Raw genomic sequence first — 27,716 nt, forward strand, 5'->3', positions numbered from 1 at the left:
AAGCAACGTTTAATGGAAACTCACAGGTAACCAGTTTTTTGGAAAAATTGGATGACCACTTCATGCTCTACCCCGTGCACGAGTTTCAAAAAGTTACCTTAGCTACCAGCGCTTTGAGGGGCCAAGCGCTTAACTGCTTCAAATGTATCGGCAGAAGTCTCTTGGGTCAAGCAGGAAGTCCCACCTATACCTACGAAAATTTCAAGACTGCTCTACTAAAAGCCTTCCCTGTTGTAAGGGATCGTGCGAAATTAGAAACAGAACTTTTCAGTATATATCAACAAAGAATGGAAAACATGTCGAGTTTTATTTTAAGAAAAATTCACGTTTTCAAGCTCTTGTATGGAAACCGTCCGGATCCTGAAATAATTCAAGTGATTTTGCCGAGGTTACTACCCCAAGTGCAAGACTTTATTGAATTGAGAAATCCGACTACACTGGAAAAATTATTTGAGCTAGCAATCCAGTTTGAAAGTAGAAGAACGGCGGACGTCGAAAGAAGACGCCAATATCAACAGCGAAACCAATTTGGTACGCCAAGACTACAGCAAACTCAAGCACATGGCTACGGAGAAAAAGCGAATCAGTGGGCAAGGAAACCCGAGCATTCAAAAACAGCCGGCGAACGTCGACAGTTCAATAGCAACCCAGGAAAAAAGTCTCAAGGCCAGTGGAGAAAGAAGGAAAGCACCGAAAGAAAAAATAATTTAAACTAAAACGGATTTCTGCTGATGAGAGGGTGCGGAAATCCGAAGGCCACGAAAACCCCTCTTCCTACAAGTTAAATACAGTAATGGTGAAAAATTTAACTCTTCCGAAGATTGAAGTCTTGGTAAATAATATCCCGGCCACCGCACTCCTGGATACCGGCGCGCAGTGTTCCTGTGTGGCAGAAGTCTTTTTTAGAAAGTATTTTCGCAAATACCGCATATATAATGCGGATAATACAACAGTATTAGCGGCGCAAGGAGAACAATGTAAGTGCGTAGGTAAAGTACCTTTGTACATCCGTATCAAGGACGAACAAGTAAAGGTGATGTTTTTTATAGTAAAGAATTTGCAAGCACACTTAATACTAGGAATAGACTTTCTTTCAGACGCACAAGCTACACTGGATTTTAATGAAGCGTCTCTTAAGCTGACGATGAAACCAGTGCGTGTAGAAAAGGTTGAACCGCCAAGGTTAAATCTCGACCACCTGCCTAATGACGAGCAAGATAGAATCCGACAAGTGGTAAGTGAATTTGCTTCCTTATTTAGTGATATTCCAGGATTTACCCAGGTTACTAACCATAGTATTGACACCGGAGATGCATTGCCGGTTCGTCAAAAACCATACCGGTATGATAAGAATAAGGAAAAAATTATAGAATGGCATATTACCGATATGCTACGTAAAAAGATCGTAACGCCTATCTCAAGTAGTTATGCTAGTCCGGTGGTTTTATGTAAGAAAAATAATGATTATCCTTTGGAGCATCCAAAAAGGTGGAGATTCGCTATTGATTACCGTAAATTAAATTCCATAACGAAATATCCGGTATATCCGTTACCGATTATAGAAGAAATTTTAAGGAACATAAAATCAACCAAATTTATGACAACTTTAGACTTAACGAATGGTTATTTTCAAATAGGGATCAGGCCTGAGGACGTGCCTAAGACTGCTTTTATAACCAAGTCTGGCACTTATGCATTTTTGCGAATGCCGTTTGGCCTTTCAGGCGACCCAGCAACATTTCAGCGATGCATGGACATTGTGTTAAGACCTGTTCTCGGAAAGTCCACATTTATCTATTTAGACGATATCATTATTACTAGTGATAATCTAGACCAACATGTACAGGATTTAAGACAGGTGTTTTCTTTATTAAATGAGGCCGGTCTAAAAGTTAATGTCGAAAAATGCAAATTTGCAGCCCCTGAATTAAAATATTTAGGTTACAAAATATCGCAAAAAGGGATCGAGACAGATGAATCAAAAATAATCGCTGTACAAAAGTATCCGACTCCAAACACGGCAAAGAAGCTCTCTTCTTTTTTAGGACTTTGTTCATATTATAGGTCCTTTATAAAAGATTTTGCGGCTATCGCTGAGCCGTTGTTAAAATTAAAAAGGAAAAAGGCAAGATTCTCGTGGACGGCCGAAGCCAATAGTGCTTTCGAAAAATTAAAACAAGCATTAACGCAAGCCCCTGTGTTGAAATTTCCTGAAAAGGATGAAAATTTAGAAATTTCAGCGGATGCTTCGGATTATGCGGTAGGAGCGGTACTTTCGCAAAATCAGCAGCCAGTAGCATTTTTTAGCCGAACTTTAAATCAAACACAAAGAAACTATTCCGCGACCGAGAGAGAGGCACTTGCAGTTCTGTTAGCAGTGCAAAAGTTCCGAGTCTATTTTGGAAAGGCGCCGATAACAGTATATTCTGATCATGCGGCGGTAACTAGATTGTACTCTGGAAAAAATTTATCCCCAAGGTTAATAAGATGGGCACTCAAGCTGCAAGAATATAATCTGGTAATCAAGCATACCCCCGGAAAGGAAAATATCGTAGCAGATGCCCTGTCACGAATTAAATTAGACGAACAGGGTAATACCGTAAAAGTTGCAATGCTGACAGCGTATACAATAAATTCCCGAGAAACTGTAATAACCGAACTGGGTAAGGATCCTGAGTTTGGAAGTATTTATGAGTATTTGAAGGATCCTGAAAATTTTAGCCACCAAGATATTGTGGCGATAAGAAATAGGGCGGCCCATTACGAACTAATAGATGGTCTATTATTCTACACAAAAACTACGAATTCCAACAACGAATTTCGACCTGTTATCCCAGCTAGTCTTAGATTAAATATCCTGCAAGAGCTCCATGACAGCCCTTTAGCTTCTCATGCTGGTATTCGAAAAACTACTCAACGCGTACGCGAGGCAGTCTACTTTCCTGAACTGCAAAAGTTAACAAGGGCGTATGTCCAGTCCTGCCCAACATGTCAAGCCGTTAATTATATTAATTTCCGCCCGGCCGGGTTTCTAAATAGTATTAAATCCGAATTTCCAAATGAAATAATCGGCATCGATTTATTGGGCCCTTTCCCAAAAAGTCAGTTAAACAAAAGTCGCTATCTCCTTGTTATAGTTGATCATTTTAGTAAATGGACCGAAATTGTTCCCTTAAAACGAGCCTCCGCGAAATTAGTTACCGATTCTATTTTAAATAAATATATTTTAAAATACGGGGCGCCCCTAAAAGTTATATCGGATAATGGTCCTCAATTTGTAAGTAATATATTTGAAGACATGTGCCAAAAACTGGGCATACGTCATTTAAAAATGGTCCCGTATCGGCCGCAATCAAATATAGCGGAACGGGTCAACAGAAATATAGTGAAAATTATCCGTAGTTATGTTAAAAATTTTCATAAAAGCTGGGATAACTATGTCAATGAATTTGCTTCCGCCCTTAGGACCGCAAAACATGATACAACGGGCAAAACTCCTGCTGAGTTATTTCTAGGCAGAAAGGTTATAACACCGTTAGATAAACTATTTTATGTGCAACAAAGAGCCCCAGAATTTAAAATGGGTGATATAGAAAAACTAATAAAAGAAGCAAAAAAGAATACGGAAGTAGCACAAAGAAAACAAAAATTGTATTATGACTTGAAACGACGGGGAGTAACTTATAAAGTAGGGGATGAAGTACTAAAAATTAAGCATTCACTTTCTTCAGCACCAGAAGATAAAACTGCCAAATTTTTTCCACGCTTTGAAGGACCATATGTTATAGAAAAAATAACTCACGCTGTTGTAGTATTAAAGGCAAGAAATGGTGAAACCTGTTCCGCAAACATTGACCAGATAAAACCATTCTATGACCGTAATAAAATGCAAATCTTTTCAGATCTTTTGCAGGATCCGGTACGGCAGACACCGCAGGTACAAGTTCCAGAGGTGGGAAAACGACAAGTAGAAGGGCAAGCCAATGAGAGACAGAAGCAAGTGAAAAGAAAATTGCCCCGCGGAAAAATTGAAGGTACAAAGAAAAAGAAGCCGTTCCACCGTCCAAAAAACAGAGTTCACGAACACCCCCAGAATGAAGAAGGGAGAAAGGACGGCAACTATAACCCGGCTGTGAAACGGAAGATTGACTCATCCGACAGAACTCTCCGCAGCAAAAGTCGCCGAACTGCGGAAGGGCCATCAGCGGCGGAGGAAAAAGTACAAGAAAAATTTGAACGGCCAACAACGAGGTCCAAGCAGGATCACGACAGAAGTTTCCCGGTTCCACCAAGACCAGCTGCCTTCAAACGGCCAAGACCACAAGCAGAGGACAGAAGGAAGATGTTCAAGGGTGGCCGTAGTGGTGAAAAACGGAAGCTTCCAGAGGAAAGCACTGAAGGGCGAGCCCGTACAAGAAGGAGGATCAACCAAGCTACGGTCTGCAGCACCTTTAAAGACTGGGCCCAGAAAAGGATGTCTGAATATTACAAAGATAAGTAAAATTTTATGTTACTTTACAAACTTAAGTTAATCTTTCATTCTTACTGCAAGTGGCAGATTTCAAGAAGTTTTACCTCATGCGAGGTCTACCTTTATCGCCAAAAGGGCGAGAAATGAGTTGTGACCGATTTTCTTATTATGTTTTTCAATTACTCGCGCGTAAAACTAAAGTTGATGTATAATAGCGTTGTATAAAGACTTAAATATTGTAAAAAGTTATTGTATAAATTTTATTTAAAACATTCTAACAAGAAAGACGTTTTAGTCTGAAAGACTTTTTGAAATGTAGTATTATTTCAATGTAGAAAGAATTGGCACTTGCTTTGAAAAGAATAGAAGTTAACAATGTACTACTAATGTATGTTTTCAAATGTGTAAAATTAACGGCATCTTGATATGTTCTTGTATACATGTGAACTGTTATTTTGAATGTTTAGAAATACCGTGATATGGTAAAAGTGAAAGTAATGTTAAAAAATTTGTTATTCGTGTGACTGTAAAGATTAAATCATGCTGAATATGTGTTAAAGGTTGAATGATGTAGTTAGGCTCTCTGACGCTACACTTTAGAGTTAGCCACTTTCAGAATAGTACCTCAGGGTCTAGAGTTGAAATTAGGGTGTGTTAAGAGGTCTCGTATGTTGAATTTTAACACATTAGTGTTTTGATTGTAGGAGGAAGTGTTGAACACATAGACAGAAACACATTCGTGTTTGGTGTTTTTACAACACATGTCAGAGAGCACGGGGAGAGATAATTAAAATAGTCATGAATGAAATAAGAATGTTAAGAAAAGTATATTCTATATGTTATTTGCAATGTCATTCTGTAACATTTCATTAAACTAGTTTTCCTTCCAGATCTCTGGAAGGAACCAGAATTGAATAAAGCTCCTGTTTAGATGCAGTACAGATGAAAAAGAAAAAGATTGTTGTATATTCCGGGAGCTGCTATTGTAACAAATTTCTTTCTTTTAAAATTTTCTAGTTTCTAGCTAAGTTATGATTGTAAAAGTTTGGCCTCGCGTTAGTTTCTAGAGCTAAAAGTTTTCAACAAGGTCGTTTTAGACCTCAGTTTCAAACTAATTAACTCTGGCGGGAAGTATGTAAGGATCTTAAGTTTTACTAACGTTTATTTTATTTTAAATCTTTACTATCACTTCTTATTTTCTACTTCCGGCCAGAATTATAAGCGTGAAGGAGTTTATGCAAAGTTGTCTGGCGAACGCCAAGTATTTAAGTGTGGCCTTTTTGCCAAGCAGAAGAGAGGAAGCCGTGAGTTCGAAGCAGGCCGCTTACCTTAGAAGTTACGCAGTTGCTACTTTGCCTTCCAGGCCAGAGGTTTTAATCCTCTTGATAAATTAAACGTATTGTAGTGTTCACAGTCTCTGTGCTACATACGCTTCCTGTTATTATAAGGCCAATCTTATTCTAAAGTTAAATTAGAGTTTAGTTTTATTTTGATATCTTTTAAGTTAGACCCCGAGTGGAGGGTCATTGTATTCCGAAGTACGGAAGTCATTGTATATAAAGAAGAAAAATAAAGGGTTTTGTATACCCTTCGTCTGTATCCTGTCTACTTACTACAACTAGTGAACATAGCTTTAGTAAGCTCTCTGTTCTAGTCAGGTCATTGTATGTTTCCGAAGAAGGTTAGAAGAAACATTGAACCTGATAAATTCTCCTATTTTTTATGATTTATTTTTTAAACTTGTATTTCAAAATAATTTTTATAAATTTTTCGAAAAAATTGTGAATTATAACCTATAAAAGTTCTGTCATCATCTTGAAGTAAATGTATTTCTAACGCTGTGGCTAATCGCACCGACGGTCCGAATAGCCTCTGAGGCTATTCGCACCACCTACGTTAGCGCACGTTACGTGCTTCGCCCTTGGGCACTACACGGAAAGGGAGGGATGCCCCGTGGTCTTTTTTTAAGGGAAACTGGCTCGTATCCACGTCACACATAGGGAAAACCACGAAAACGCCCATGCAGCCAGCCCGTTCGCTGGAACTCGAACCCAGGACCGAACTACTAACGTTAAGGGGCTTTTACCGCTCGGTCGCTGGTGGGCTGAGAGCGAGGGTTGTTAACACTTTCTGCTTATCTTCTGTTTGCGCATGCTCTAATAGCAGCAGCGCCCCCCGAGCGGAAAGCTGCAGAGATGAGATGAAGAGAATGGCTGAGAACCGCTGTGTGAGTGATATGTGCACTTAGTTTGAAGTTATTAATAAACAATTATAGCTGAGAAAGAGTAAATATGATTATTTCGCGTAAGGGTATCCTTAACATGGTCCTTCATGGAGAAGCCGGAGGTCTGTGGCTGATGTGAAAAATTGTTGGATTACGAAGTGCGTATGAGTGAGAGTGATTTTCATCGAGTCTATATAGCGAGTGAGCGATCCCAGTGATTTGAGGTAAGAGCAATTACCTTATTTAGCTTTACTTTTAAGTTAAAGGATGTCTTTGATTGCTAAATTAAGGAAAGACGAGTTAAAGCTCGAATTAGGTCTAACCGGTTGCGGAAGACGCGAAAATTGTTGATTTAAAAAATTTGATAGAGAATAGTAAGGTTTTCAAGAACGATCCTGAGTTAGTTAAAAGCATGTTTGATTATGCGCTTGAGGAAGCGAGAAAACATAAAGCCGAAACGGAATCAAAAATTGCGTTACGAAAACTCGAAAACAAAGCTAGAGTTAGAGAAAATCAAACTAGCGCAATTGGAGAAAGAATTTGAAATTGCGAATATGCGAAATGAGTTGTCTCAGAATATGTCGTGCTTGAAAGCAGAACCGTCAAAGGACAGTTTAGAAAATTTAATTAAAAGTATTAAAACGCTGTGTATCCAGTACCTTCGAGAGTACAGTCATTTAATCTTTTTTTCCAGTCCCTTGAGAAAGCGTTTAAAACCAAAAGTGTGCCCGATGAGCTAAAATCGGAAATTCTTTTAAATATTCTGGGTGAGAGAACGAATAAATTAATGATTTATTTGACTAATGAAGACTTGCGCAGTTATGATAAGCTTAAGACAATACTGTTGAAAGAATTTAAACCAACGCCAAAAGAGTGTTTAAACAGTTTTCAAAGAGTGCAAAAATTACATTCAGAGAGTTATGTACAGTTTGCCTCAAGATTAAGTGCTACATTTGAATATTATTGTCAGTTGCGTAAAGTGAGTAATTTTAAATCATTATGTGAATTAATTGTATCAGATAAAATATTCTGTTTACTTGATCGCGAATTGATGACACATATTGCAATTAAACAAGGCGAATCCTATTTTAACCCACAACAGCTAGGACGACAGTGCGACATTTTAACTTAGTAGTGGGAAACGGACAGTTCAGGGGCAGGAGGAGGTGCGCGGTGCAAATTCAGAGGCGGTGCAAGCGGAGGCGCAGCAAATAAGTAGGAATGTTTCGGGATTCTTGATTTAGTGGATAAGATGACGTCACCGAAGGAGGTTGGATATGTGATAAGTTTATATGTGTTAATATGTGGTTTATTAGGTGTCATATATATTTTAACCGGAGAATCAAAGTATTTGCGTGATTTTGAGGTATATTTTGAGAAAACTATAAATAACACATTGCCTTGATCATGCCGATTAGTATTACTGTGTCGAATAATCGTATTTTCTGCTTCAATGAAGAAAAGTATCAAGATCCGGAACAAGTAGCAAGTTATGGAGGTTTGGATGCCTTATATCGTGCTGCGCAAGGCAAAATATCGAAGAAAACGATCCAGAAGTGGTTGGAAAGTGTAGATGCTTACACACTTCACAAACCCCTTCGCCACAGATTTCCCACGAATCGCGTCGTAGTTTATAGTAAAGATAGCCAATGGCAAGCTGACTTAGTGGATGTGTCGCATTTTACGTAAGCATAATGATGGTTTCCGATACATTTTAACATGTATAGACATTTTATCAAAATTTGCTTGGGCGATTCCGCTCAAACAGAAGCGAGGAGAAGATGTGATAAAAGCTTTTACTGAAATTTTCACGGACCGTAAACCGAAATTGTTGCAAACAGATCAGGGAACAGAATTTAAAAATTTGAGATTTCAAAGATTTTTGAAAGAACATAATGTACGATTTTTCACAACGTTTAATTCTACAAAAGCTTCCGTGGTGGAAATATTTAACCGCACTTTAAAAACTAAAATGTGGAAGTACTTTACAAGTCACAACACTTTCAAATATATCGATGTGTTAGATAAATTAATGAAAAGTTATAATAACACTTATCATTCGAGTATTAAAAGAGCTCCTGCAGAGTTGAATGATGAAAATGAGTCAGAGGTATGGTTTACATTACAAAGACTTGGAAGAAGCGAAATCCGCACACTGTGTTTTCAATGTAGAAGATGGTGTTCGCGTCTCGAAACGTAAATTATTATTTGAGAAAGGGTATGAAACTAACTGGACTGAAGAACTGGTGAAGTATCTTCTGCATGAAGATGCACCATCTCTTCTACTTTAAGGGCCCATGTCGTTCGTTCCGAATTTATGGCACCTCTATCGATGAAATCCGTTTTACGTAATTTTTGGAGCAAATGTCTGGGGGTTCAGAATACTTTTCATTGAGTAACACCTCGGTAGGCACACAGTGGCTTTCCCGTTACAGTCAGGAATTCTGTTTGCTAGATACTTCTTTACTAATAACTCGTTTCACACCTGTGAAAGCTTTGATTCTATAGTACCTCTGCAAGTGGTTGTCGAAAGACGGTTTTCCTTAGGCAGATAGTTTATGTGTCCTTTTCCCTATTCAATATATCTTAAACCTTGCCCTATTCATATTCTCCTGCCCTTTGCGCTGTTGGCATATTTAACCAGTATATTATATAAAAATACTAATTTTTCCAAAATGTAATAAAACTAGTAATATGCAGCCTAAATATGGGAAAAACCCTATATATTTTAATTATGTTGCAAAATGAGTTTTAAAAATAGTCGAACTTTTTGCGCTTGCATTTGATATTTCTTACAAAGTCAATCCTTTCACAGCTTTAAAGTTTTAGAGAAAAATCATGGTCTCATCTCTCTACAAAACCTAAGCTACTATTCTTCAATTATTAATCCTTCTCAAATGTTATGTTGAAGGACTGGACATATGTACTTACCGAATGTATTTACGCAGCATAACAGTATGATAATACAGAAGGCCCATGACCCAAGAAGAATCAAGTTTTTAACTGCCTCTTTCTTCTTTTCCTCTTGCTGACGTTCGCTGTCTAGTTCTTCTTGAGTTTTGTTTCGAGTTTTCTGAATAAGCTGAAATACATTAATGAAATTAAACATTGAAGCATTTAAAGAGGCAGTAGTGCTAGTATTTCATAATACCTTCATAAAATTATGAGAACATTACAAATCTTTAAAAGGGTGAACACACCCTTATAAAAGTTGATGTTTTTTGAAAAGCTGCCAACGTGTACTGTAAGGATGCTAGCACTCGTATGACGACCCTCCCATACGAAGATGCGCCAGGCTATCTTATTGCAGGAATATTGGAGAAGGAGGTCTGGATTATTGGATGTGCAAGAGCATAGTGTATGCCAGATTATTGGACTTTTATTTTATTCAGTAATTTTTCCTTTTTTTAAAGTGCTATTTTTAATAGAATTGAAGTTTTTATTAAGTAGTTTCCTAAATAAATGTTTCAGGGAGCAGTTGCGAAATAAAAAATTTAATATATATACGTTTTGAGGGGGAGGGCAGGGATTCAACGACTGGATGTTTGTTGGTTAAGCATTCTTGAGTGTATTCCCAAACTGGGCAGTTATTTAGCCATCTCATCACCGAAGGCTGAAAAACACACATACAGCCAAGTCTGGCGAGGGATCGAAACATGCCAACAGTAGAATTAGTAGAATCTTATTGCTGGTAAGCCCACGCCTTTGGTTTGGAGGTACAGTCAGCTTCTGCAAACCACAATGGAACTTAAAAGCTTCCATGGTAGAACATCGTTCGGGGGGGAACTTAAAAGTAACTAGAGAAGAATATCGTACGTACGGTGGAATTTAAAAGTAAGCATGGGGAAAACCACGATGGAACATCGTTCACGGTAGGATTTAAAAGTATGCTGTGCATAATTTTTAATATTATTTTACCTTGTCCAATAAATCAGCTTTTGGCTCATTGACGCCTCCTGGAGCTTCCTCTGCAGATTCATATTGAGCATAATACTCTTCAGCCCATTGTTCATATAGGTCATAATTAGGAGACCACTTTACACTCCGACGTTTACGAATGCTTCTTTTTTCAAAGGGATCATCTGAGGGGAGAAAATCAGAAAAATACCTTCTGAAACAAAATTTTTCATGTGTCTTACTAAAAATTTTTTTAATAAACATTAGTCAGTTTAGTTGATGATTGAGTTTAGTTGACACTGGATTTTTACCAATAGAAGAGGTATTGCCCATATTCATCCTTAACTATACTTATTTTAACTTTAAATAATAATAATCAAACTAATTACATTTTTCATATAACAATACGTAATTTAAATGCATAAACTTGAAATATTGCCTGAAATTTGCTTGAAAGTAGAATAAATGCATGAAAGAGGAATAAAGAACTACTATTATAGGCATATTTTTTTAAGTGAGATGGAAAATATCTTTTCCCAGTGCAGAAAGCAGTTTATAATTTTACAATTTTAAGATCAAGATGCCTTTGATTAACAAGGAATCTTTTGAAAGGAATGACATTAGCTGCAGGAAATTTGTCATTCCATTGTATCATGATCTGCAGATCGAATATAATAAACGTTATAAATTTTACTCCAAATGCCAAATTAAGTTAAATCCTAAAGTGTACTTCAGTAATTCTTACATTATGTTTCGCGGATTTTTGAAAATTCGGGAATCAATAGCCAAAGGTCTGCAACTGATTTTTAATCTAAAACCAACTTCTTTATTTAGTTTTTTTTTTTTTTTTTTTTTAAATCAGAAATGTAGTATTAATATCCCATAGCTAACACTTAGGCTGCTATCACACGTTGGTTTGTTTCAGAAGAACAACTGTTTGGAAGAATTTTTCTTCTTTGTCACAACAGCCAATCACAATAGATCGCGTTGGGGTTAACTTAGGGAAAACTGGTTTCCCATTACAAACAAGCTGATAGCTGATTGGTTGAAAACGAATAACTTGCAATTTTTTTGCAAAGGAAAGAAAAAGTCGCGCGTCTTTCTTTCAATAGTAAACCAAGCAGAAATATTGTCCGAAACAGTTGTTCGTGTGAAACAAACGTCGTGTAATATGGGCCTTAGGGATACACCAAAATGCACAAATATGAAAGGGATTCTCGAGCTGGAAGATTTGCTGTCCTGCAGGCAATACATTATTAAATATTTTAAAAATAAACTAGCTAAACCTTTTAAATGTAAATTAATTTATGAGAACTACTACAAATGTAAAGAAGATTTTTTATTATGGCAAAACACGCGAGGGCTATTTGCCTGAGGGTGGGGGTGCCTTCGTCGAGAACTATTTAAGATAAAGTGTAAAATGTGTGCAAAGTTTCGATATGTAACTTTTCCACATTGCGCATGGGAAAAACAACGACAGTGCTCATGCAGTCAGCCCATTCGCCTACTATTAAAGCCTGGTCGAAATACCAACATTCAGCAACTTTACCTCTTGGCCGTTGGTGGGCAGGAGGTTAAAAAGGAAGAAAGACGATAAGTTAACTTTAGAGAACATCGCTATCGGTTAATTTCGAATAAGATTTTCATTACAGAATTAACAAATAATTATACTACTTAGAATTTAAAAGAGTTCTACTATTTAATAAACACCTGGCCCTAAATATGTTTCGTGCCTTTTAGAGTGTATAAGAAAAATCGAACAACCTCTAATTTTAACAGAAGAAAATCTGGTAAATCCTTACTTCATATCATAAACTGAAACCCATTCACAGAAGGAATTTTTTCTCTTTGAGCGAGAAGTATAGGAAATAAGTAGTATATTTATTAACTATCATTACGTTTATTAAATTTCTGTTTCAGAAATCACTTGTTATAAGTATCATGAAATCATGATTCCTGCAGCACCTGAAAGGCCCCTGGTATGGTTTCCTTTAGTATCGTCCCAATGCTATTGGCAGTTACAGACATGAAAAGCATCGTGTTGTGGCTTTGCAATCTTCCGCCCTTCACTGAAGCCTATTTCAATCTTTCTGTTCTACTGAAATCGCAGAGAGGCTTACATATTGTTGCGTTCTACGGGATCGTAGGTTTAGAGTGATTGATGGCAACATTTGATGAAGAATCAAAATACAATTTATTCGTCAGTATTAAACAGGGTAGTTCCACAGACACATTTACAGCTGTCGAAAAACTAGGGTAAACCCGCTGAAACAATCAGCAACTCAGCCTTCGGGATATCAGGCTATAATGGTGAAGAAAGCTTCAAGGCAAAGTACTAAAGTACAGCTCCCAACTCGGTCGATCGCTTTCGGAACTCAAGACACTACTACTGAACTCTACTACTCTACTCCGCAGACAGGCAGGTTATAGCTTTGACCTGCCTTTGGGAACAGTCTCGGGAAAACCGATAAGAATTAATTCTAGAATATGTTCACTCATTCTGTGGCTGATTGCCAATTTTGTCGTCAAATGGGCGATTTCGAGCCAAATCTGGCAGCCCTGCCTTTCCTTGCCACTTTCTGGTAACGATAACCCCACTTTGAGGGGAAGCTATCTTTCTGCAGCTGGGCATTTCGAAACAATATGAAACTTTATAGAAGAAGTTGTTAGGACACTGCCATCTACTTTCGCCAAACTTAAATGAACCGTTGTTCGGAGCTTATTGCAGCATATTCATTTTGTTTATAGCATTACGACATTTTGTTTATAGCAAGTTTTGTAACTTCTTGTCCAACCTACAACATTATATAACTTTGTAAGGTATTATTTTATATTTGGTATAAATTTGTAAGGTATTATTATTTCATTACTTCTACATTCTCAGGGCGTAAATGCTTAGCACGTGCAGTTAGTTGTTGGTAGATCCGTGCTTCGTAACATGGAAAGGGCACAGTTGTTTTCTCACACTTCTCAGCTCCTAAAAGCCGAGTGGTCTTTACTATGGAGCTCCAACAAAAATTGGGTTTGGAGGATAATTCATTATCTCTTACAACTAACAACCTAATGGTCTCTGAAACATGTGTTTTAAGTGACACCCTCACTCTTCTGGCAAAACTAATAGCCCTTCTGAATACCTAAAATGGTATGGAATTATTTTTCTGACTAACTATATACTAGTAAAATACAAAATTGGCTTGTGATTTTCAATAATCTTGAATTAAAAAAAATTAATCTAAATTTTTAAAATCTAAATTTGGAAATAATATTTTCTATATATTGTGGTGTGGCGTTAATGCTTCAACGGTGTGGTGCTGAACTCCATTGAAAACGCTAATGATAAAACACCACATGAAAATTTTATTGAACGCCCCAAAAAATGGCTACATACAATCAACTGGAGTAAAACCTAAATCTCTTTCTTAAAATCAAATTCTATACATTTTACGGGCGACAGCAATACGTGGCTCTCGAGCCTGCGTTATTAACACTGCCAACAATTTAATTATTTTAATAACAACTATTTTAACAACTGTTGAAAACGTATTCGGAAGTTAAATAATAATAATTTTCATCTTATGCTCACGAGACATCCGTGTCCATATTAATCTTCAGTTTCTTCTCCTTTTATGCGACCTTATCACAATATCTGAAATATAATTGAATGTAATAGAAGGGATTAAACTATTTAATGAAAGAAAATTTAGGTTTTGTACTTAATTCTATTTCATTTTTAATCTAGAGCACACCAAGTGATCGGACACGGGGAAAGAGATTCTCTAATCTCCTGTCATTAACGTTGGAGAAGACCTTCGGATCGATAGTTAATATACTATAAATACTACCATTTAACAATAGAGCCGCAGTTTCAAATATTTTTGCCTGATTTGCGCTTAGAATTCGAGCCCAAAGGTATAATGCTACGTCATTACTCGCTAATTAACGGGATATTACACATAAATATAAACTAACTATAGGGGAGAATACTATATAGACTATACAGAGAATATGAACAGACCATAATCATAGTCTTCTTCTTCTACTCCATCACTCGCATCAGAAATAATTAGCTGTTCCCTGTGATGGAATTGGAAGTTGACTGGATTCAAAAGCGAAGCTTGACAGAAGGATCCTTCCAGAAAAAGCAAGAAAAATAAAGAAGTAAATTCTAAAGAATTTAAAACATGGCCTTCTGAATACAGAAAATGATAAAACTTCTACTTTAATCTAAAAAATACACATGTAAATGACTGATTGTTTTAAGAATTGACGCAGATATATGTCTCCATTCATAATCTGCACAGTCACTTTTACCTTAAATGCACACAGTTTAAGAAAATTCTATACGAAAATCACTCCCTGATGCAGAGAATTTCATTGAAATTTGTTAAACTAAGCGCAAATATAACTGAAAATATAATGTTTGGAGAGTTTAAATGCAGTTTACTTAGCTCAATAATCTTCAAATCTGGTTGGAAACCAGCAGTTAGAGAGGAACTAATTTTTCTTCGGTTTTGAAACCATTTTAAATCTCTGTCTCCTTTTTTTTCGTTGCGAAAAAAAAAAAAAAAAAAAAAAAAATTAATTTCACACGGAAACAGGGTAACATTTAGGTACTAACGTCGTTTTCTGTAAAGCTCCAAGGGAAGAGGGAGCTCAAATCTTGTATACCCTAGCACCTTAATTCACAGAAAAAATATAGATTTACTTGTGTTTCTACCAAAATTATACATATTATGAGAAGTAAAAAATACATTTCAACGAAAAGTGTACATTTAATGCTAAATAAAACATTGCGTAGATTTAACATAAAAATTTTACAAAATATATACGCAGATGCGAAGTAAATAATTGGGAAAATTATGTATATGCGATAAATATATGTAAATTTTTACCAAAAATAAACATCATATACTGAACTTCACATACGTTTTGCATAAAAACTACGAATAAAGCGAAGTCAGTTGTATGAAAAAAACCTTAAATTTTACTTACATTGCAACGTAAAAATACACTTAAGTATCTACTATTTTTTTTCGGATAAATTTTATGATATTTCTGTGTTCAAGTTTTACGTTTTTTATACGAAGGACCATTCGTAAATTGCACGAATTTTTCGAGCATAATTTAAGAATGCATACTGCCTAGGTTTTTGACTAAAAGAAAATTGAAAAAAACATTTAAATTGTTCAAGTGTCACTTAAAATTTAGAAGAATGGTCCCAAATAACAGCATAACTCACAAATACGTTTTAAAAAATCTAACCTCTTACAACAGAAGTTAACAAAAGTTAATGTCTAGAATAAATGAATTCAAACAAACAGCATGGAATAGAAACATATCTGCAATACATTATATAGCATTAAATGAACATTTACATATTGTACATTGCCCCTCAAAAAAAATAATAATAATAATAATAATAATAATAATAAAAAAATAAATAAATAAATCTATCTTCCGTTCTACTGGGCCGATTGACAAAATTCAACTTGTGTTTTTCATATCTCGAAAGCACGACTTAAGATATGTATTAGATTTATATATAGCGTTGTTCTAATGTAGGTATTTTGACACAAAATCGAACTTTTCCTGAAATGACACACCAATTTTTTTCCCTATTTCGATTCTACGACTCAAATTATGCCAAAGCAAAGTGCCAAGTTTTGTAAAAATCGAACGAGTAGTTTTTTAAAAAATTCGCTCTCAAAATTTTAGCTCCTCAGTGTTAATTGAATATGATGTATATTTATTAATATCTCTTTTTTATTAAATATACTTGATTCTTTCTTCCAGAATTCAAAATTTAGGTTCATTCCAAATAATTTTATGATTTATTTTTTAAATTTGTATATTTCAATAATTTTTATAAATTTTTCGAAAAAAAAATTAATTATAGTTTGTAAAACTTTTAACATCATCTTGAAGTAGATGTATTTCTAAGCACAGCTGCAAAAGAATTAGAGTTTTTTATTCAAAACTTCCTGGGGTATACGTGAATTTACATATTGGCCCACTAAATTTTACAAAATTAAATGTTAAGGTCGTACAGAAATGAATGATACGAATGCTGCCACAGAGTGGAATACAATTTATTAACAAAAAATGGATAATATATCAGTTAGAAATAATCCCCGCCAAGTCAATACACTTCTGCCATCTGGCTGGGAGATCCCAGAGGGCTTTGGTAAACTAGTCCGTGGGGTGTTGGTGCACCACCTACGGACAATTGCATGCGATTCGGTAGAAGATTCGACATGTTGGCCCCTGATTGCGTACGTCATCTTTTCAAACAAGGCGTAATCCGAGCGGGGCAAATCGGGTAAGTACGGAGGATGTGGCAACAGAGTGAAGCCCTATGCCTCGTGAGTGTTGCGAATGTTCTGGCTGGTGTGGGGGCGTGCGTTGTCGTGCTGCAACAGCACATGCCGTGCCCATTTGCCCTGGCGGCGCTGTAGAATGGGGCGTTACAGCTCTGTGGCAACGTGACAATACCGGCCGTTGTTGATGGTGCATCCAGACTCCAGCCAATCGACGAGAAGAATGCCCTGGACACCCCAGAAGAATGTTGCCATTTGTTTCCGCGTGTTCAATGACGGCCTAGGCTTCTTAGGACGTAGGCTTGATGCATGCTTCCATTCCAGCTGCGTTTTTTCTGGAGTGTCGTGCAAAAACCACGATTCGTTCCCTGTGAGTAGGCGGGCAAAGAAGTCATCCGGATCGGCATCGTGTAGTACAAGAAGTTCTTTGCAGATGTCGACGCGTTTCGCCTTTTGTTGTGGTGTGAGTGCATGAGACACCCACTTTGCACACACTTTTGTCATCTCCAAATCACCATGCACAATCGCTTGCAATATTCCTCGCGCAAGCCCTATCTCTTCTTGCATCTCGTTGAACGTTATGCGCCTGATCACCCTGATCCAATCCGACACGGCTGCCGCATTTGCTGCTGTACACGATGTTGCTGGTAATTCCGCCCTGACACCTTTGGCTGCGGTCTCCACTCCACTGCTGAACTTGCCCAACCAACGGTATACGGTACGCCTCGAGGGTGCTTTGTTCCCGCACACCGACACCATACGACGATGGATCTCACTACCTTGTATCCCTTCCTTCCATAGGAACCACGCTGTCCAACGCTAACCGTGATTGTCACCTTCCATCACTGCTGTCCACGTTCTCGACGACTGCGAAAGAGACGGGTGCTTACTTATACCGTTCAGAGGCCTGCGGCCAGGCCATCTATGCATTCTGAGTAGCTCACCCCTTGTGTCTATTTCACTTGTTTTCCTTGTCGCATAATGTAATAGTTTCGTTCTGACAGCCGTTCTGTCAATCATTTCTGTACGATCCAAGTATTTAGGCATAATATGTGTCGCAGAATCGAAATATTAAAAAAATTGGCACGTCATTTTAGAAAAAGTCCGATTCTGTGTCAAAATACCTATATTAGACCAATGCTATATATAAATCTCGTATATATTCTAAGTCGCGCTTTCGAGACATGAAAACGTAATTCGAATTTCGTCAATCGGCCCAGTAGAACGGGAGATATAGAACTGACTTTTTTTTTCGCTGTGTACATATAATTAATGGCATTATATAAAAAACTATTTCAATGCCAAAAATTTTTGCTTACGGCGGTATCAGAGGAGGAAAGTGCAAAACTCCGCAGAGAAACATTATACCGGAAGTGGAATTCAAAATTCCGGTATAAGATCACCATACGACAAGGAACTTGCTGTCATTTTGATTATTCTGTCACTGGGATTCTTTATACACAGTATAAAGAAATATTTGCATCAGAAAATTATAATGTCATTCCATTAACAAATGCACGATATTAAAATCCATTCTGTTCCACAAGTGTACAGCATAAAGAACTATTTGCATGAGAAAATTAAAATTCCATTCCCCTTACAATTGCATGATATTAAAATCCATTCCATTCCATTTGCAAATGTCCGATTCTTTATACACAGTATAAAGAAATATTTGCATCCTAAAATTAAAATTCCGTTGCATTTACAAATGCACGATCTTATTTGTTTACATCGAAAACATCGTAAATAAAAACTTATCAATGAGTAAGTCCATTTATTGTTTGCATCAATAAATAATTATGCACAATTATCACGGTATTATTACTTTTTTATTGATAGGTTCCTTTATTACTCATACTGAAAATTTTTCTTTTAGAGTTATTAACTAATGCAGTTAGCGATAAATTTTTATTCTATGAGTTATGATCGGACGCTCCAATGTTTGAGATGCATTAACACAGAGGGTAAGTTAAAAAGAATACATATTTTTAGATGCTTAATTTATTAATGTACTTTATAAATAACCCATGTATAAATAGTCTTTTGTTTGATTTCTGCATGATAGTGTAGTAGTTTTGGCAATTATATATTCTTGCATGGGAAATACTGATATTTTAATATGAAGCTCTTTTAAAATAGTAATATCATTACATTTTAGTTTTAAATCAATACACTGAAATTATTAATGTACGTTAGTTGCATAAAATCCCGAGCAACACGAAGAAGAATCACGACATCGATCGAAAATCATGAAGAAGCATTTCAAGATCGTGCATTTATAAATGCAACGGAGTTTTAATTTTAGGATGCAAATATTTCTTTATACTGTGTATAAAGAATCGGACATTTGCAAATGGAATGGAATCGATTTTAATATCATGCAATTGTAAGTGGAATGGAATTTTAATTTTCTGATGCAAATAGTTCTTTATGCTGTACACTTGTGGCATAGAATGGATTTTAATATCGTGCATTTGTTAATGGAATGACATTATAATTTTCTGATGCAAATATTACTTTATACTGTATATAAATAATCCCAGTGACAGAATAATCAAAATGACAGCAAGTTCCTTGTTCACTTATATCTATTAAACATATTTAAAGCAGTAGTATATTAAATAAAAATTTACTAAATTTTTAGTCCAAATTATTATATAAACTAATTTAACCACTATTTAAAATTTTTTTCTTTGCGTAACAGTAATATTTTTATCTAAAAGCTTTACTGTTCAAGACAAGAATGAAAATTTAAATATTATAAATTCATCATGAATGTAATAGATGCATACAACTGACGTTACATTTTATATTATTGACAGCAGCAAGTAAAAACTAAACTTTTCCAGATTCTGAAGAGTGAAGGAGTTGTGGAGATCAGATGAGGTTAGAGCTAGTGAGCAGATTTAACATGAAGTACAAATAACTTGAACATGAAAGTACAAATACTTTTATCATTGTTTATATTTTTCTAAAAGGAGAACCTCTTCTACAGCTCCAAACTTTGTGCATATACATACCAAATTTTACTTAAATTGCAAATTATCATTGCTAAGAAAACAAACCACGGTGTGAAATACAATTATCATTATATGGCGTTGAAAATATAGGTTTTTCAGGCAGGAAAGAAATCCATATTTTTTTTAATTATCGAGAAGCAGAAATAAGGTATCTTATTTTCGTTAAAAATCCTGTTTCTTACCTACGTAAGTTCTAAAACTGTATAGGATCGCGAAGAGTATAAATAAAGCTGTGATCCTTTGCAACATTTCAAACAGAAATCAATGCAACTAAAATGTAGATTCATTTTTAAATAAATAATGTATAGCTGCATTATTAGAAATTCTAACAAAGCAAACGAGAGAAATCAGCTCAACAAATAAATCACATGAAGAATTAGAAGACGACAACAAAGTAAATTATTCGGTTAACTGAAATAATAATGAACAAAAATAGATAAAAATTCATCAAATAAAGCAAAACAAGATTAATAGTTAACTGGTATATATATATATATATATATATATACACAGAAGAATGTCTGTGTGTTTCTTCTCGACTAAGTCACTATTATAGCTATCCTCACCTAACTTTCTAAAATTCTTTTCTGGGTCCTGGAAAAGATTGACGTCCACTTAAAAAAAAAAAAAAAAAAAAAAAAAAAATTCTAAACTCAGAGATATTAATTACAAACTCTGAAAACACTAATTTTCGCACTCATTTTTCCGAGCGACAACAGTCTCGATCGTTTGGAGATAAAAATGCTTTATTCGAAAGTTTTGCTATTACTCGCTTTCAAATCGATGAGATTGTTAATCAAAAATTTGTAAGTATTACAATACCTATCCATATGAAGAAGGATGTCTATTTGTGTGTTTGGTTTTTCTTGTTATTGATTTCTGATCAATTTTCTGAAACATTTAATCAACTAAAATTGAATATATGTAAAATATTGGATGGAACTTGAGCTTTTACGACCATTTGATTTACGAAAATAATTTAAACTGCGAAATATGTTTACGAATATCATTCAAAACTGTGTGCTATTGTTGCTGATATAATGAGAGAGAATTAGTTTATTTTTCTATCGAAATTTTTATGTTGGTTCCATATCGTATCAGACTGAAAAATGTATGACTCTGAATAGCATTTTTTTTCATCGTTATTAGAGAAGGATTACAGCGCTATCGCTCTCTCTCTCTCTGTTGTTGAATAAGGAAATTTAAGGTATATTTTAATTGAGTTGAAATGTTACCTTTATAACGTTAGCTTGCATATTTTATTTATTATAATTTTTTTGTTTTGTTTTGTGTGTGCGTTGTGTGCTATTATTCGCATTTTAGTGCCCAGCCAGTTAACGTTTAAAAGTGCATTATTAAGATTCAATCAAACGATTGAAAATATTGAATGAATGATTTATTAAAATTTATAACCGTAACTGCTCAAAATGAAGAAAAAAATCTTTCATTACTGATGGTGCATACTATTTTATATATTTTCAATCAATATGCGTGATTTTGGTGCTTCACGTGGTATAAATCGAAATTTAAAGTTGTATTTTTTTACCTGTTAAAAAAAAAAAGAGGGTGATTAGGTGGCGTATGGAGAAAATGTGGATTTCCAGGTCGTGTAAATATCCGATTTGTGAAAGGAATATGAAACTGTAAGACGAAAAAAATAGTACAGGGAAAAAAAAAAAAAAAAAAACTGAAAGCTTTTAGGTTTTATGTTGCGGTTAAAGGAGTTTTTTTTTTTCACGGGGGATTCAAAACGGCATTAGAAAATTAATACAGAGTTCGACGCAAGATACCGTTAAATATTGTTACGTCTTTCCGTTGCTTCGCTACCAATATAATACCAGTAAGAAATGTAAAGAAACCTCGCCTTGAAGATGCACGCGGGATGCTAATGTTAATGGAAAGTTTTGAAATCGTTGAGTTTGTGAATAAAAAAATTCTTTAAAATTTTACAAAATATGAAATGGATAATAAATCGAATTTTAAATTTGGGCTTCTAGATGCTCATATTCGAGTGGAGGACTACCTTATTCAAAATTGGATGTCTCTACGTATCGTTTTTTTTTTTTTTTTTTTTTTTTTTTCCACAATGCGAGAAACATACATACGTTCATGCAGGTCCTTCATTATTTAATTTCTTTAAATATAAAGCAAGGCTTTAATATTTGGTGGCAACAGTTTGAAAAGCGAACTTTTCCTGGACCCTCCAAGAGCTGAATAGTGCACTTTTAGAAGAGTGGTGTGAAGTTCCACAAGACTTCATCAAAATTTTAGTAAAGTCTATGAAATCAAGATGTGAGGTATGCAAATCTGTCCGAAATAACCATATACGAGTACTATATTAAAGAAAAAAATTTTCCGCGAGAGGTGACTTCAATTTTCCATAATTTAATAGTTTCCATTAATTTGATTATAATGGATTAATTTTGCGAATAATCAACTGCCAAACATTATAATTTATGTTAATTAATGCTTTTGTACAAATTTCTATTACTAATTTTTAAGCATCAGTTACTTTTAATTTCTGTCATTATCATTAAATTTTGATGACCAGCGTACTTTAGCAAAACATGTTCAGCTGCGCAGACTCGCGATCGACAACAAATGACGAAAAATATTGGACAAGTTTTGTACTTGACGAAAGATGCAATAACGTGAATAAAACCTTTAGGTTTGCTCAAAGTAAAAACAGATTTTCTACTATAAGAGTAACATTTTGTTGAAACAAATTGCATCATGGTGATTTCGCAAATGTTACTTCATTTTTAGCGATAAAGAATAAGCAATACAATGCTAAAAAATTAAAGGTTCCCCAAAATGAAAATTTGCTGCCAACTCAAATGGAGTGGTAGCGTACTCTATTTTTCGATCTATAATCTAATTGAAAAAATGTTTAAAAAACCAAAAGTCATATTTGGCAGACATATATTACTAATATCATAAAATACGCAGTTTTTTTTAAATCCGCCAAATTTTGAAGATATAGTCCGTGCAGCAGCACACCTTTTCAGCGCTTCACTGCGTTTTTTAATACAATAATTTATTACCAAATTTGGCAATGTTAAAAGAATAGACAGACTATCTAAAAAAAAAAAACCCACCTTAACAGTCATACTGACCGGGTCAAATTAAATACACGAAGCAATGCAATGTGAGTAATAAATTCTAATGCAACTCCAGATTTATCTGTAAGGCAATTTAATCAAAAAATTTCAAGTTACTATATTTTGAAATGAAATACTGAATAAATAAATATTCTTATCAAAATTATTTTTGTTCAGGCCAGTTATGCCGTATATGTCTTCATGAATAAGTGATGCTGACGAAAGTTTTAGATGAATTTATAGTTACTGTTTGGAAAATGAAAAAAATTATGAAAGTAAAATATCTATTGTAATAAAAAAATAAAAGAATGGAAATTAAGAAAATAAAAATATGAAACCTTTCAGATTTTATATTACGCTCAAAGGGGAGTTTTTTAAAGTCTTACGTGCTACTTATTAAATATCGTGTTCTTCGCAATTAAACCATAAAATTCAATTCAACAGCAATATCACAAAGTATTAAAAAACAGCATATCCTTAGAATTTCCGATACACAGTCTCGCTTGCTAGGAGATAATTTTTTCCCCCCATACTGTGTTGCCATTGCTTGCTTTGAAATAATTAAGTTTTTTAATAAAAAATTCTTTAATCTTTGACAGAATATGAAATAGATATTGAAACAAATTCCAAATTTGGGCTTCTAGATGCCTTTATTCGAATGGAGGCATATGTTGTTCAAAATTTGATATCTCTAGCTACCGTTGTTTTTTCACAATGAAAGAAACATATATACATTCATGCAGATTCTTCATTATTTAATTTCTTTAAATATAATGCTGGGCTCTAATCAGTAAAGGTAGCAACAAATTGGAAAGTGAACCGACATTATCAGTGAACCGACGCAAAATGCTAAACCGAAATTAATAGGCCTTCTAATTAAATTGTCCCTTGTTTTGACTAAAAGAAAATCTGAAGGATTCAAGTACAGTTTACATAGCGTGAAATGTGTTAGCAAGGTTCATTCCAAATGATTTGTTTACTCGTGTTGTAAAAAATGAAAGCGTAACCACGGCTTGAAATTCGATCCGTCTGCCATAATGTTTCAACCGATACGTACACAATCACCCGCATATAGTCCATTAACCATAAAGTATTCTTCTGGTTGACACTTTAGCGATTTGAAATACTAGTCTTTTGGAGCAGCCATTTTGGTCCTTGAGCTCTTCTAATGGTATTTATTTGCAATCAAAGAGTACACTGATTTATTTGATTTGCAATCAAATATCATGAAGTCTCTTATTTTTTCGTAGACATAATATATAGTCAAAATATAATAATTAAATCAAAATTCGTAAGTCAACAGTATAGCAGGAAGAATGCACATCAAAACTAAAATAAAAATAAAGTAACTCAAATTAAATAATAAACTAATATAACAAATAGATGAAAATTCTTTGTTCTTTTTCAAGGTGCGGCCGAAAAATTTTCAGCAGAACCACTTTTCTAAATTATATCTGGATGATTAAAAACTCATCAGATTATTCAAAAGTAAGTGGCAATTAAAGAACAAATAAAATTAATAATAATAATAATAATAATAATAATAATAATAATAATAATAATAAAATCTGAAAGGTTATTTCCGGTACACAGTTCCGCGCGCTGGAGATAAAAAAGTTCTTCTTCCCCCCCCCCGTAGTGTGTTGCCATTGTTCGCTTTTAAATTGTTGAGTTTGTTACTTAATTGTTTTTTACAAAATATGAAATCGATCATAAAACAAATTCCAAATTTCAAATTTGGTCTTTCACATACCCATATTCGTAGCAGGATTACGTCATTCAAAATTCGATGGCTCTATGTACCCTTTTTTTATCACAATACGAGAAATATACATACATTTATGCAGATTTTTCATTATTTAATTTCTTCAAATATAATGCAGAACATTTGGTGGCAACAGTTTGGAAGCAAAATCGCAAAACGAAAACAATAGTCCTTCAGGGACAAAGCCCCTTTGGACTAATAATAATGTAAGGCCACTGACATTTTTATAATAGATAAAATAAAGTATAAATTTTTTCTTTTCTTCTTCCATTCATTCAGTGAGCGTAAAAGAAATTTTGGAAACAAACTTCTAATAAGGGAAGAGGTGTTTAAGAGTTCAGAAGACTCCAACTATCTCACTGACATCTATTCAACTCTTCTTTTAAAAAATGCTTCAAGCATATAATTGTGAAATTAATTTATTTAAACATAATAGATAAAGATGTTACCATATAATTTATATTACTTTTTGCAAAAGCACAATTCAAGAAATATTGTTAAAAGTTATCCAGCGTTTTGACTCTCATATTTCTGACTAAATTTACATAGATAATTAGAAAAATAGATTATAGAAATAGCAAGTAATTACCTATATATTAATAAAATTTCATTAAAAAATTTACTAATGCAGTTTACGGCAAAATAATTAAACAATTACTTCACCGAAAGGAAATTTATTACGTCACCAAAAGTATTTTAAATTACTAAGAATGAAAATTGATCCATAATGGCAGTTTTCAGCCTCAGTATTTCTGGTTTCAGGGTTAGATAGATGAAAGGTGACGTCACTTTATTCTCATTGGTTCTTTTACATTTACGGTTAATGGCGATTCGTTCAAGTTTAAAATAAAAATACCAGCTTATTCTTGCTCCTTTTCTAATTTTCATCCGAATTCTATATTCGCTTCTATTTCCTTTTATACATTTTAGGCATGGCTAATATGCGGGAAGTAAGTTTTTGACGCAAACAGGCTTCATGTACTGTTTTTGTGCAATTACAGAAGTACATATGAAGCACACAATAAATGTTAGCATATTTAAAGTGCATTTATGGAATATCAATGTTCTACTTGAAGTCTGAGTAAGTATTTTTTCTTTTTTTTTTTTTTTTCTTTATCAGATACGCATAAATAAATGTAAATTGTTTTCTTACGAAGGAATGTACTATGCTATTATAAATGTCTTTGCGTTCTTTATTAAAATTTTGACTACTACTTTTATAAGGAATCTATATTTTTATATGTATTCACGTGGAAAAATTTACTTCCACGTGTTCATTTTTAAAAGGTCTTTTAAATTTAACGAATGTGCGAATCAGATGCATTCTTTATAGAAAATGAAAGTTTTCTTACATTATTGATTGCAAGTTCTAAAACTAGAAACACCTAAAAAATTAAATAATTTTCCTTACATTTATAAGGAATCTGTATTTATACTATGTATGTATTCACGGGGAAAAATTTACTTCCACGTAACACGTGTTCATTTTTAAAAGATCATTTAAATTTAATGGATGTGCGAATCAGATGCATTCTTTTTATAGAAAATGAAGGTTTCCTTACATTATTGATTGCAAGTACAAAAACTAGACACACCTAAAAGAAAAAATTATATATTTTTTTAGTATCACTTTTTTTTAGTATTACTTCCTTTTACGAAATAAAAAGGAAGTATTGTAATCGCGAAAATTTTTAGGCACCATATTTCAACGAAAATATCCATTTTGACCGCTATCGAATGCAATTTAACAATGTTTTTGAGTGACATCTGTACCTAAGGACACAATAAAAGACTCTTCCCCCCAAAAAATTATAAAACTGATTTTAAATGAATTCTAAAGAGAATTTTTCGTGGCGTCTGTACGTACGTACATTACGAATCTCGCACAACTCAAAAACGAATAGCCTCAGAACGTTGAAATTTTGTATATAGGACTGCTATAACATGTATAGATGTGCACCTTGTATTTTGGTTGCAATCGGCCGCACCAAACGTATATAAATATATGTATATATAATATAGTATATCCTTTCTGTTAACCGCCTCAGTGATCTAAGTTTCTTTACTCTTATATGTTTGTAAGTTGTGTATTTTTTGCTTTAAAATTGATTTTATTATATTGTTCTTATCTTCCAGTTAAGGTTTTCATGCCTTTAGTAAATCTGCATGCAATATTTGTGGAGTTATCAACAATTTGAAAGCTGTTTAAGTCCAGCTAAGCCTAATGAATTTTGCGATGGCGGACATGTTTGTTTACATTTCAAACTTGGCAAAATAGCGGGTTTATTGCCAATGTAGAGAAACTAATCTTCGCAACAACAAAGATAACGCCTTCTTTTATTATTGCGAATTAAATCATGCTGAATTCATTCTGGAATTTACTCGAGGAAATAAGTGTTTCAGATTTACTTTGTAATTTTTAATATAGATATTTTGAGTTTTATGTATTTTTGCCTTGTCAGAAAGGGAGAACTAAATTAATCGAATGAGAAATACTGAATCGTCTGTGAAAAACTGTTTCTTTTTTGTTTGCTTAATTTCTTTTATACATCGTTTTAGATTTATTATAGTATTTGAATAGAACATGTGGCAACGATTAGAGAGTTCTTCAAATGATATAAATTTATATCCATTCTGAGTTATAATATGGACGAAATGTAATGCTGTTAAGTGACCCTTGCGCCAAAATGTCGCTATGGTAAACAAATATAGTGAATTTTAAAGAGTGCATTTATTCCATTGTGGTTTATGCGCTATCAACGAAGTAGATTTAATTCAATCCAATAAGTTTAAAAGAAATGCAAGAAAAAATGCGTATAATTTAATATTTCGTGCAAGGAAGTCATGTGATGTACACATCAGATTTTTTATTATCCAGACCAAAATACTAACTATATCTTATTATTAAATTAAAATTT

The 27,716-nt window shown here is 34.2% G+C and overlaps 2 protein-coding genes across 4 annotated transcripts in view; one reads left to right on the plus strand and one right to left on the minus strand.

Moving 5' to 3' along the window:
- Nucleotides 1–27,716, minus strand: part of LOC118205541 (uncharacterized) — a 208,359-nt gene that overhangs the window by 15,786 nt on the left and 164,857 nt on the right. For all 3 annotated transcript variants that reach the window (XM_085808265.1, XM_085808264.1, XM_085808272.1), the window contains exons 8-10: nt 14,608–14,721; nt 10,614–10,777; nt 9,627–9,777 (exon numbers count right to left, since the gene is read on the minus strand). In XM_085808265.1, the coding sequence (XP_085664391.1) occupies nt 9,627–9,777; nt 10,614–10,777; nt 14,608–14,721 (429 nt within the window). The remainder of the gene's footprint in view (nt 1–9,626; nt 9,778–10,613; nt 10,778–14,607; nt 14,722–27,716) is intronic.
- The window catches only part of LOC118201467 (choline transporter-like protein 1), a 91,104-nt gene continuing 89,073 nt past the window's right edge, over nt 25,686–27,716 (plus strand). Inside the window, exon 1 of the mRNA XM_085808282.1 lies at nt 25,686–25,879. The gene's annotated coding sequence lies outside the window, so the exon portion shown is untranslated. The remainder of the gene's footprint in view (nt 25,880–27,716) is intronic.

The sequence above is a fragment of the Stegodyphus dumicola genome, chromosome 1 (assembly GCF_044657685.1).
Source record: "Stegodyphus dumicola isolate Sdum_Otavi_A_Nest chromosome 1, ASM4465768v1".
Classification (NCBI taxonomy): Eukaryota; Metazoa; Arthropoda; class Arachnida; order Araneae; family Eresidae; genus Stegodyphus; species Stegodyphus dumicola.